General features: G+C 60.2%; 1 protein-coding gene across 1 annotated transcript in view; it reads right to left on the minus strand.

The window, feature by feature from the left end:
- Nucleotides 1-9,242, minus strand: part of CELF6 (CUGBP Elav-like family member 6) — a 94,608-nt gene extending 85,366 nt beyond the window's left edge. The window contains exon 1 of the mRNA XM_075897550.1: nt 8,997-9,242. Within this exon, the coding sequence (XP_075753665.1) occupies nt 8,997-9,228 (232 nt within the window). The 5' untranslated portion in view covers nt 9,229-9,242. The remainder of the gene's footprint in view (nt 1-8,996) is intronic.
- Between the last annotated feature and the right edge of the window lie 3,070 nt (nt 9,243-12,312).

Raw genomic sequence — 12,312 nt, forward strand, 5'->3', positions numbered from 1 at the left:
GAATCTGTGGGGCCTTGGCTAAGTGTGAGAGACAGGCCAGGATCTGAAACCTCATGGATCTTAGGTGCCAGGCAGGCCTGCCTCCACCTGAGGTGTACCCCCAGACGCCCCTGCTGCTGCCCGCTCTAGGGGAACACACAGAAGGTGAGGTGGGCAGCCTTTGGGGTTATTTCCCTTTGGCCTTGACTTGTGTCTAATGGAGTGTGGGGGAGTGAGCAGGCTGTGAACAGAGCTGCATAGTGTATACTGTAAATACATGCTGGTAGCAGGGAGGGGGTGTTAATGGCATTGCTGAAAGGGGGCAGTTAAGGTTGTTCAGGCGAGCTTAACGCTGCATCCCCGGCTTTTTAGCCATGTGCGTTTTGCTCATTGATTTTCAGTGACAACCAGCCAGTAAGCAACCAAACAGCTCTATGGTGGTTTTCTGCCATGGAATTTCAGCCCTCCCGACGAGACACCTGTTAGCACCATCGACTCAGACATGCTGCGGAACCCGCCCAGAACGTTCCAGCTCCTAGAGAGAAATGAACGAACGCTCAGGACCCTGTTCTCTCCAGCACTGGGCCAACCAGAGAAAGGAAAGCAAGGGGCCCCCGGCCCCCCAGACATGTGGGGGTTCATACTCCGGGGGGAGGGCTCTCCTGAGCAGCCTATGCACCCCAGGGAGCTGAGCCTGGCAGTGCTCGGCGCATCCTCCCTGTCCTCACCACCCCTCATTAGCACGGCTAATACAGCAGCGAGAGAGCGGCCTGGCCGAGCCCGCGCGTTCGCTCGGTTCAGACATCCTGGGGCAGCAAGAGACGCTGCGAAGAGGCTGCTCGCTGCCCCGGAATGCCAGCCCAGCCCTGATCACGGTGTCCTGGGAGCCGCCCCCAGACTGGAGCTGCTCCACACAGTGACCTGCAGGGCTGCTCCCCCGGGGTGGCCCTCCAGATCTGGGACCCCTCCCCTAAGGAAGCAGAGAGGCTGATCCAGCCTTGGCAATTCACATTGTCTGTACATCTAGGTACCCGGGCTGCCCGCCCCCACTCTCAGCTGCAGCCACCCTGGTATCGAGGGTCCATGTCCTACTCCCCGGGGGGGCGGGGGCAGCTCTGCATGACCCATCCCACGGGGGGCGCTGTCAGCAGTGGCTCCCCCAGCATTCCCAGGGGCGCCGTGTCACACAGACCTTCCCAGATCGCCAGGGAGCTGGTAACCAGGGAGACCGTGTCACCGTAATCTCGTCTCCCTCAGCCATCCCAGCCCCTGGCAGGAGAAAGCTTCCCTGCCTCCACGTGCCAAGAGGGCAGCCAGCCCGGCTCTGCCCGGCCCGCAGCTGAGTCCTCCAGCCCCTTCTCACCTTCCCAGCCTGGCCCCTCCCCTGCCAGCAGCGGCGGTTCCGCCAGGGATCCGGGCGACACTAGCAGCCCCATGTCCAGTCCTAGCGGCTGGCAACCTGCATATCCTCATGGGCCTCAGCCCAGTGGTCTCCAAGAGCCGGCGCCAGCTGGCCCCCAGCTGAGAGTCACCCAGGGGTGGACGTGCTGGGGAGAGTGACCTCCCCTCTCACCGGGCGGGGACACACACAGGGGGCACTGGGGAGCATGCTTACCCTGCAGTCACCAGGCACAACCAGCCCCCCTGCTGGCAATCCGGGCCCTTTCCCAGCATACCCGCTCTCCCGGGGAGCTGCCTGCGCATCAGGAGGGGGGCTCCACTGAGGAGTCCGGCTGGGGTCCCTTTGTGGGACCGGGGCACCCCAAGCCACAGGAAAACACAGCCCACCTGGGCCACCTCCCCTCAGCCCTCAGATGGGCACATGGGCACTTCAGGGGCCAGCTGCTTGGCTTGCACTGGGCGAGGCTAATTCTGCGAGGAGAGGCTCTGACGTGCCCCTGCCCAAAGGGGCATTGGGAAGAGGGAGCCTGGCACAGGGTACAGTTGGCCATCAGAGACCAGTAAGCCCCACGGAGGTCACTGGGCTTTGGACTAGGGCCCGTGGGAAAGCCGGCCCTTCCCAGCAGTGCCTGACCAGGAGGGTGAATTGCGACCCTGTCCGCACCAGCCTCAAGCCACTGAACGGTCCCACGCCTGCTAAGCCACTTTGGCTCCTCAGGCAGGGCCCCACGTCCCGCCGGGCCAGGACCTGGGTTTTCAAGCACCGCATCAGCTAGCGCCTCTCTGCGCAGGTTCCGGGCGCACACGCCGGCTGTCCATTTCCACTCTTGCACCCAACTCTGGCATTTACATTTGGCTTCCCTACATGCCCCCTGCAAAACTGAGCACCGTGGTCCCATTACCTCCCTGACCTGAACTGTGGTGCCTGGCACCAGTAAACTTGCACTGCGATGCACCCCAGAGGCAGACGCAATTCGGTGGTGGGCAAAGGCACAGAAATAAACACCTCCTCACGTCCCCGGAGGCAGTCTGTAACGCTCCCTGGCTTCCTGTCTCCAGAATCAGTCTGTAACACACCCCGGGCTCCTGTCCCCAGAAACAGTCTGTAACGCAGCAGGCACCACCCCTCCCTCGCAAAAGGCACCATGTACCAATACAGGGCATTGCACAGCGTCGCTGTTAATTACTGTCACTACACAGGAAGCAAGTGCAATCTATATTGGTGCAGACTGTGTGGGGGGGGGGGGGAATCTCCCTGGTCCTGTGTCTGGTGCTGCTGGTTATTTCCTTGCCTTCACGGCTCCTCTTCTTCTTTCTTAAACATTCTGATTCCTTCCTCCAGCCTCCGTCACTGCTGTCACCGACTCGGGTCCAGAGGCGACGTTGCAATAGCACATTTCAATTCAGTCACCAAAAGGCCCCTGAAGGAGACTGGAGGAGGAGTCCAAATCTCAGCAGACACACCCTACGGAAAAACTGTCAATGAAGCGAGGAGCAGGGAGGGGGGTGCTGATGAACGATCAAAGAGTGAAGGGAAGGGAAAGGAAAAGGAAGACGAGGGAAAAAACGAAAGCAAGAGAGAATGAAGGGACAGCAATTTGGGGGAGTTCAGAGGCTTTTCTGGGTATTTGTGTTCCTGATTTTTGTTCCAGAGGGTTGTTGTGGCGGGTAATACTCGGGAACGGACAGTGCTTAGTGCTGCAGGGGAAGGGTTTGCAAAACTATTCCAGGACAGGTTTTGATCCGCATTGTAAATGTTAGGGGGGAAGGGGTGTCAAGCAGAAATCTTAACCTTTTGGGTCATTCCTAGTGCAGCGAGCGCCTTCCTGGGCTGAGTGCTAAGCAAATAAGGGAGAGCGAGCGAGCACATAGCTACCTTCTGCCACATGGCGAAGGGATCATCTCATTTTCAGGACTAAATGACAATGCTGAATTTTGACATCTTTTGACCTAATCTCTTGGGGCCTGATTCGGAGCCCCTTCTCAGCCTTCTGCTCCGTAATGCCTATTGATTTGAAAGGGGCTGTTGCTGGGGAGAGGTGCGACTCAGTGTGGGAAGGAAGTGGTGTCTGCCCCCTTCAGTCTCCAATGCGTTGGTCTGTGAATCAGAAATGCACCCAGAGTGAGAGGGGCAATCTGACGAGCCCTTACTCACCCGAGTAGCTCTGCCACAGCCAAGTGCGTAAAGGCTTGTGGTTGTGTAGGAGGGTTGCACAATCTAGCCGGCACTGTTTATATATCTGGCTGGCAAAACTGTCAGCACGATTCTGCCCGCCCCGGCACGAAATCTATTTACCCCGTCGTTAGGATGCTGATGAAATGAATGAAAGATATTTCACGAGTGTTTCACAGAAAGAATGAGCCAAAGCAAGCAGGAAGGGAGAATGGTGCCAGGCTCCCTGGACACTGTGCACATAATCACCCATCTTTCTCTTCCAATTATTTTATTAGGTCAAATTCAAAGCTCCTTAAAGTGATATTAAAACAGCAGCAAAACAGTTTCCCTTCAAAAAAGTAAATATTTAATGAATGAAATTGACATTGATGCATTTTTAATATTGGCACAATTAAATCTGCCAGATGATTAAGTATTAATAACTCTTAATAAGTGCAATCAACTTGCCTTCAAACATTGTAAAATGAATTCAGGAGTGGAGCAATGCAAGGAGTGTTGCCATCAGCATGCAGTGGGATAGATAACAGCAACTGGGGGCAGCCAATTCCTAATGTTTGTTTAACAATCTTTAAACTTCCTTTATGTTTAATTTATTTACTCTCCCGTGTAAAGCAAAGAAATCACACACACAAACCATCTTGTGGTGTTTTAGAAAAGGTGCTAATGTGAAATTGAAAATATCCAACTAAAGCTATTTAGCTACTAGCCCTTTATGTTCCTATCAGCTGTCTGCTTGGACAAGATTTGGCATTTCAAATCAACTCAGCATCCTGTAGATTCTGCAGGAATCTATCTATCTATCTATCTATCTATCTATCTATCTATCTATCTATCTATCTATCTATCTATCTATCTATCTATCTATCTATCTATCTATCTATCTATCTATCTATCCAGAAATGCTGGTAGAAGTTCTGAGTGTACATGCATGAGCCAGCTCCAAGCTAAAGCTTAGAATGTAAAGAAGGATGACATTTTAATTAAATAAGTGTCTCAAATTAAATGGCATTTGTTTGGCATGATACTTAAAGATGCACAAGTCTGATTATTTGGGGGAATGGGGAAGGGTTTTCCCAAAGATGGAGGGAGAAAGAGAGAGAAAGTTGTATTCACTTTGGCTGCTTCCAGACTGGCAAGTTTTTCTGCAAAAGCGCCTGCTTTTGCAGAAAAACTTGCCAGCTGTCTACACTGGCCGCTTTGAATTTGCGCAAGAACGCTAACGATCTAATGTAAGATTGTCAGTGTTCTTCCGCAAATACAATGACTCTCCCGTTCAGGAAAAAGCCTTCTTGCGCAAATACTTTTGCGCAAGAGGGCCAGTGTAGACAACTGAGAACCGTTTGGCGCAAAAAAGCCCCGATGGCGAAAATGGCAATCGGGCTTTCTTGCGCAAAACCACGTCTAGATTGGCACAGACGCTTTTCCGCAAAAAGTGCTTTTGCGCAAAAGCGTCCGTGCCAACCTAGACGCTCTTTTCCACAAATGCTTTTAACGGAAAAACTTTTCCATTAAAAGCATTTGCGGAAAATAATGCCAGTCTAGATGCAGCCTTTGTGTATTGAAATGTCAACTGCCCCTGCCTTGCTAGCGCTAGACATGTAAACTAGACCTAGGAAAGCACAGAGAGAAATCTGGGATGCTCAGTAACTGATTAGAGTACCAGAGAGTTAAAATGACCAGTTGCCATCTGTGGATTGATCGATCTCTCTACCTATCTAATCTAATCTATCTATCCCCACAGACCCCCCTATCTATCTATCTATCTATCTATCTATCTATCTATCTATCTATCTATCTATCTATCTATCTATCTATCTATCTATCTTCTCTTGCTACCTGAATCCTGGAGTCTCATTTTATGTCTTGGAAACCATCCTGTCATTTCCACCTGGGAGAGACAGACCTCCTATGTACTCCCTCTGTTTCTGTCATCTGGTGCCTCTACCTGAACTGAGGCTCAGCTTTATGCAAGCACCTCCTCTCAGGACCCTACCTGGGAACTCTTGGAAACCAAGCAGTAATGCACTCACACGCGCTACAGGGCATTAACTCCTAATGCTACAACGGGGAAAACAAGCAGGATGACAAGGCCTCTGGTTCGCATTCAGCAGGGGAGCTGGGGCAAACAGCCATCAGGGAAAAGTTACAAAGGCGTGGGGTGATTTCCTTATTGCTGTCGGTGTGTGGTGAGAGCAGTCTTGGGAGAGGGGTACAATGAGCTAAACTCCCGCCTGGCCAGGTGCTTCATTCCCCCTCCCTGGAGGACGATCCCTCTGATGAGCAGAGACTGGTCTGTGACACACGAAAAGCTCATCGGAGCTTTTGAAACACAAGCAGGGACGCCGTCATCAGACAGAGGCCGATTTGGATCCTCTGCTTTCTACAGCCCAAGAGAAACCTCCTGCCTTTGTTCCCTTTCAAAATACAAACGGGATGGATTCCTTTGGGAGACCAAGCTGGCATGGAGGGCGAACATTTACCGTGGTACAAATCAGAGCACGACGGCTGCTTCCCTCGCCTCGCTCTGAGGCTGCTGCTGTTCCGTGGGCTCACCCTTGGCTTTCTGCATGCTGCTACTTTCCCACCCTTGCAAGCAGCCACCCAACAGGTAACCCTGTCCAGGGCCGCTTTGTCCCTGGCCTTCCACCCGCCGCACGGTTACCAGCTGCCAGCCGATGACACACCTCCACTGCACAACAAGCACAGCCACACAACCCCACTATTGTGACACAAAGGGGCAGGGGCTTTCCATCTCTAGTGGAAGTGATTGTCTCTCCGGCTAGGAAACCAAACCAAGCCAAAAGCTGCCCCCTCCGCGGGCACAAAACCATCCATTTCCAACCCCCAACACATTTTCCGGCAGTAATTGAAATCACTAGACAAAGAGGGAGAGGAAGGCAACTCCCCATGCGTGAACCATACCGCTCCTGGCAAAGGAGGGCAGCCCAGCGCTTTGCAATGGCACATGTGGGGCTCAGCCCCACAGGGACCAAGCTGTGTGGTGTATAACCAGGAACTCTGCTCCCATGCTACCCACCCCACAGTGCAGAACATGGGTGCGCTGGGAGCAGCTGGGTGGGAATCTGGGGGAGCTCTGGGTGCAGGGAGTTGGGGCCCTCTCCCTTGCTGCACACACAGAGCCCTGAGTGTGGGAAGCAGGGGGGCTTTGGGAGCAGGGGGGCTAGGTGCATGGGGCTGGGCCCCTAGCCCAGGGTTCAGTGGGCTGCGTGGGCTGTCTGGGAGGTCTGTGGGTGCAGGTGGAGGTGCTGGGGCCCAGCACACACACAGCTTGGAACCTGGGGGAGGGGGGCACTGTGGAGGTAGAGGTCCTGGGGCTGGGGCCACGTGCAGCAGAGCTGGGTGGCCTGGCAGATTGGGGGGGCTGTTTGGGGGCAGGTGGGGGGTGTTGGCTGGGGCTGGGCCACAGGACTCAGAATCCAGGTAATCTGGGGGACTCTGGGCTGCATCCTAGCCCAGAGAGCCAGGGTTCTCTGAAGCGGGCTTGGGGGGCTAGACCCCAGTGCAGGGACCTGGGGATCTCTGGGGCAGGGGGAGGGCCCTGGTGAGAGGAGATGGGAGTCTCTGGGTGAGGGAGAGTCCCACCTGCCCTTCCCCTGCCCACACCCCCAAGGGTGAGAACCCAGGCAGTTGGGGAGGGGGGTCTGTGGGGCAAGGGGATGCTGGCAGGGAGCAGGGGGGTCTGTGGGGCCAGGCCCAGAACAGGGAGTGGAGTCCCAACACCCCACCTTTGTGCATGCCGGTATGGAGGGTGGAGAAGTCTGTGGGGCAGGGGGGTCGGGCAGGGAGTGGGGGGGTCTGTGGGGCAGGGGGGTCAGGCAGAGAGTGGGAGGGGGGTCTGTGGGGCAGGGGGGTCAGGCAGAGAGTGGGAGGGGGGTCTGTGGGGCAGGGGAGGTCAGGCAGGGAGTGGGGGGGGTCTGTGGGGCAGGGTGGTCGGGCAGGGAGTGGGGGGGTTTGTGGGGCAGGGGGGTCGGGCAGGGAGTGGGGGGGGGGGTCTGTGGGGCTGGGCCCAGAACAGGGAGCTGGAGGGTCTGTGGGGTGGGGGGGGTCCCAAGACTGGGAGGTCCTAGGGCTGTCCCGGCACCTCACCTTTGTGCATGCTGGTGTGCAAGGTGGGGGGGTCTGTTGGGTAGGTGGGAGGGTCCCAGGGCTGGAAAGCGGGGTGCCGGCCTTTGTGCATACCGGTGAAGTGAGGGGCGGGGGGTGCATGGGGTGAGGGGGGAGGTTGTGTGGCGAGGGGATCCAGGGGGCCTCATCTTTGTGCATGCAGTGAAGCAGGGGGATGCAGGGGCTGTGGGGTGCATGAAGCGGGGGATCCATGGGGCATGGGGTGCATGGGGCAGGAGTCCAAGGGCTCCACCTTTGTCCATGCCAGTGAAGCAAGGGTGCTGGGGGTGGGGGTGGATGGGGTGGAGGGTTGCATGGGGCAGAGATCTGGGGGCCTCACCTTTGTGCATGCCGGTGAAGCAGGGGGACAGGGAAGTTTGGGGGGGCCACGGGGCAGGGGCTCCATAGGGCAGGGGGTCCATGGTCCCCCCCCTTTGTGCATGCTGGTGAAGTAGGGGTACATGGGAGGGCTGTGGGGTGGGAGGGTGCATGGGGTGGGGGACTGCATGGGGGTCCGCGGGGCGGGGGTCCCGGGTCCCATCTTTGTGCATGCCGGTGATGTAGGGAGTAAATGGGGAGGCATGAGGCAGAGGGCTGCATGGGGGGGGTCTGTGGGGCAGGGGGATGCATGGGGGTCCGTGGGGCGGGGGAGGCGCATGGGGGCAGTTGGGAGGGGGTCCCAGGTCCCACCTTTGTGCATGCTGGTGAAGCAGGGGGTACATGGGGGTCTGTGGGGTGGGAGGGTACATAGGGGGGTCTGCGGTGCTGCATGGGGGGGTCCATGGGGCGGGGGTCCCGGGTCCCACCTTTGTGCATGCTGGTGAAGCAAGGGGTACATGGGGGTCCGTGGGGCAGGGGGCTGCATGGGGGGCCATGAGGCAGGGGAGTACATGGGGGTCCGTGGGGGGGGGTCTGTGGGCGGGAGGTGCACGGGAGGCCGTGGGGGGGGGCCGTGGGGCGGGGGGTGCATGGGGGGCCGTGGGGTGGGAGGGTACATAGGGGGGGTCCGCGGTGCTGCATGGGGGGGTCCATGGGGTGGGGGTCCCGGGTCCCACCTTTGTGCATGCTGGTGAAGCAAGGGGTACATGGGGGTCCGTGGGGGGGGGTCTGTGGGCGGGAGGTGCACGGGAGGCCGTGGGGGGGCCGTGGGCCGGGGGGTGCATGGGGGGCCGTGGGGTACACGGGGGGTCGTGGGAGGGGTGCGCGGGGGGCCGCGGGGCGGGAGGTGCACGGGGGCCTGTGGGGGGGCCGCGGGGTGCACGGGGGGCCGCGGGGCGGGAGAGGGGTGCAGGGGGGCCGCGGGTCCCGGTCCCACCTTTGTGCATGCCGGTGAAGCGGTCCTTGAGCACGGTGAGCTCGTAGATGCTGCCGAACTCCTCGAAGAGCGGCTTGAGGTCCCGCTCCTCCAGGTGCCGCGGGATCTGCCCCACGAAGAGCTTGATGGCGTCGCGGTCCTTCATGGCCAGGCCGGGCGCGGGGCCCAGCCCGTTCATGCCGCCGGCGCTGTCCGCGGTGCTGAGCGCGGCGCCGCCGCTGCCCGTGGCCATGCTCCGCGCGCCCTCCGCGCCCCGCACCTCGCGCCCGCCCCCGCCCGCGCGGGTGACGTCAGCGGCGGGCCCGCCACGAGACGCGCGGGATTAGCATAAGGAGGCGGCGGCGGCCAATCAGGGAGGGCGGCCGGCCGCGGGACAGGGGCTGGGAGGAGGCCCCCTCCCGCCGCGTGCCACCCCGCCCCCCGCGCGACGGGGGGCTGCGCAGGAGGGGCGGGGATTCTGGGGGGGCTGGGCTGCCCGGGGGGCTGGGCGAAGGGCGAGTGCCCGGGGGGGGGCGGGGCTGCCCAGGGGGGCGGGGGCTCTGGGGGGCTGGGCGGAGGGCGAGTGCCCGGGGGGGGGCGGGGCTGCCCGGGGGGGGGCTCTGGGGGGCTGGGCGGAGGGCGAGTGCCCGGGAGTGGTGGGGGGGGGCAGGAGGGAGCACGAGTCTCGGGGTCACGCGGCTGCAGGGGGGCGCATGGCGGGGGCTGCCCACGAGGGGCATGGGAGTGGGGCCAGGGCTGCCGGGGGGGCCGGGCGGAGGGTGAGGGCATGGGAGGGGAGCGTGGGGCTGGTGCATGGGACTGCCGGGGGGGGGGGGGGGGCGGCTGCCCAGCCAGGGCACAGGAGGGGGTTAGCACTGGGGTCTGGGCTGGCTCCAGGAGCAGAGTACCTGCTCTGGCAGCCCCTTTCCTCCCTGCAGAGCCGAGCGTGGCTCAGACTGGCAGCAGGGGGGGGCATGAGGCTGGCGGAGGGCTGGGGGAGGCGCGCGCCTGGCTCTGGTGGGGCCAGTCTCAGCCTCCCCTGCACAGACTGTTGTAGCCCCCAGCTGCTCAGCCACTGCCGACTTTCGGGGCTGCCAGAGAGAAACGGGGGCCAGGGAAATGTCTAACCCCAGCCCCAAGGTGAGTTGTCTGCCCATTCACAGCGGCTCCCTCGCTAGATCTGGCTCCCATTGGTTTCAATGGTGGGCCGGGGCCTACGTGTTTTTTCCCATAAATACACTAGCCGGGAGCAGAAGGGAGCCACTGTGGCAAATGCCCTGGCAAGGAAGCCCGGGGGAGAAGCCGGCTGTGCGGGAGGCACTTGGGATTTCAGCACATTCCTTTCTAGCCTCATCCAGGCACTGAAAGGCCAGGTGGAAGGCAGCATGTAACAGGGAAACTCCCTGGGCCTATCAAAAAACTCACCAGCCAGGAGGGAGCTTGGGAGGAGGGGGCAGCTGGGTCCCACCCTAGGGGCAGTGCCCGCAGAGCCCAGTGCCAGGGCTCTGCATGTGAGGGGTGGTTTGACAGCGTTCAGGGAAGCTCACCCATCCTGCAAAATGAGCCTGTGCAGCTCAGGGACCCCCTGCACACACCCGGTGAGGGGCAAGCCCCATGGGAGCCACATGCCGTTTGCATAATTCCCCTCCCATCAACCTCCCCTGCTCAAGCTCCATGCCCCACGGGCACTGGAGGAGACACGCCTATGTCCCACCCTCGGCACAGCTCGTGGCACCACTGGCTGCACGGGGGCTGCCCAGGCAGTGGGGAGCTGGGCTGGGAAATGGGCACGCGTGGCAAAGGACCCACAGCCACCCCGCTGCTCTGAAGGGGCCTCCAGCCATGCAGCTGTTCACAGAGCAGATGCCCTCAGGGGAATGTTCACAGCGCTGTGCAGAGCTGCCCCACCCAGCAGCATCCCCTGCAGACCAGCCCGGGGCCCTTGGCTGCCAAGCAAGGAGCTGAGCCGAGTGCCCCGGAGAGCTTCGTGGCGGCTGGAGGAACGCCAGGCACCTCCGGGCCAGTGTCCAGGGCCCGCCAGGCGGGGGAAATACCTGCCTCAAACGGGCACCGCTGGCACTGGCAGAAACGAGACATTGGGCCAACTGGGAGGGGCAACGCCGCCCGCTGCCTCCGCGGTGTCGGAAGTGAACACAGGGACCACCCAGCCCCCAAGTCGTCAGCATCCTGGGGGTTCAGCTGGCCACCGGGTCAGTCCCAGCAGAAAGGCCAAAGGCAGAGCCAGCTGGGTGGTGCGAGGTGCCTCACTGGGCAGGGCGAGGGGCTTTGCTGCTGCTCCTGTTCCACAGTTCATACGGAACATACTCGGCTCCGTGCTGCAGGGCCCTCATTCCAGCCCCCCCGCCCCGCCCCCTTTGCCGTTGGGAGGCAGGAAGTGGAGGAGAATCCCTTCCCAAGCCGAGGCCGCAGAGGGAGTGTCGCTGGCTACAGCAGAGTGACCCAGGGTCAGATTCAGCCAGAAGAGGTGTGACACCCCTGCTCCCTCTCCCTGTCGGGCTGATTTTCTGTTGCCGCACTCCCGGCATGTTCCCTTGCACCCTGCAAAGAGTGCAGAGCGCGTGTGGGTGGCACTCGCGCTGGTGCGAAGGACAGCACAGTGTGCAGGCTAGCAGGGAATTACGCACCCCGATCACACGCTGGGGTCACGCCGTCCCCCGCAGGCCAGGTAGGGACACTGAGTCAGCCCTGACTCAGCAGGGAAGCCAGCTTGGTGAATTGGCCACAGCACCTGTGATGTAGTGTTGGTGCCTTGCTGGTTTTCTGGGGCACCGATGAGTGGTCCTGGTCCCTGGGGCTCGCCTCGAAGGTGCCTCTCTCCGTCGCTCAGCCGAGATCTGGTCTCTGCGTGATTCCTTTTCTCTCCGGGACTCCCATTCACACCCAGACCGGCTCTCCGTGAACTTGTCCGCCAGCCTCCCAGCTTCCTGGTGGTTTTCTGGACTTCGGTCCTTGAGCCACAGCCTCAGGCTGGGTGGGCATGCTTCATAGAACTGCTCCATCATGATTAGCTTGAGCAGCTCCTCTGCAGTCTGGGCTCCGACTCCAGACACCCACTTGTGGCAGTACTGCGCCAGGCGGGAGGCCAGATCCACATAGGTCTCCCGTGGCCCCTTCTGCACCCCCCGGAACTTCTTCCTGTACATCTCGGGGGTCAGCCCAAACTTGTGCAGCAGGGCCTCCTTGACTCGGTTGTAATCCCCTGGCTGTAGGTCCTCCAGCTGACTGAGCACTCCGGCCGCCTCCTGGTTCAGTGCAGGGATGAGCTCCTGCAGCCAGTCAACTGGGGGGACCCGTTGCAGTCCACAGGTCCTCTCAA

This window comes from Pelodiscus sinensis, chromosome 14 (assembly GCF_049634645.1).
Source record: "Pelodiscus sinensis isolate JC-2024 chromosome 14, ASM4963464v1, whole genome shotgun sequence".
Taxonomy (NCBI): Eukaryota; Metazoa; Chordata; order Testudines; family Trionychidae; genus Pelodiscus; species Pelodiscus sinensis.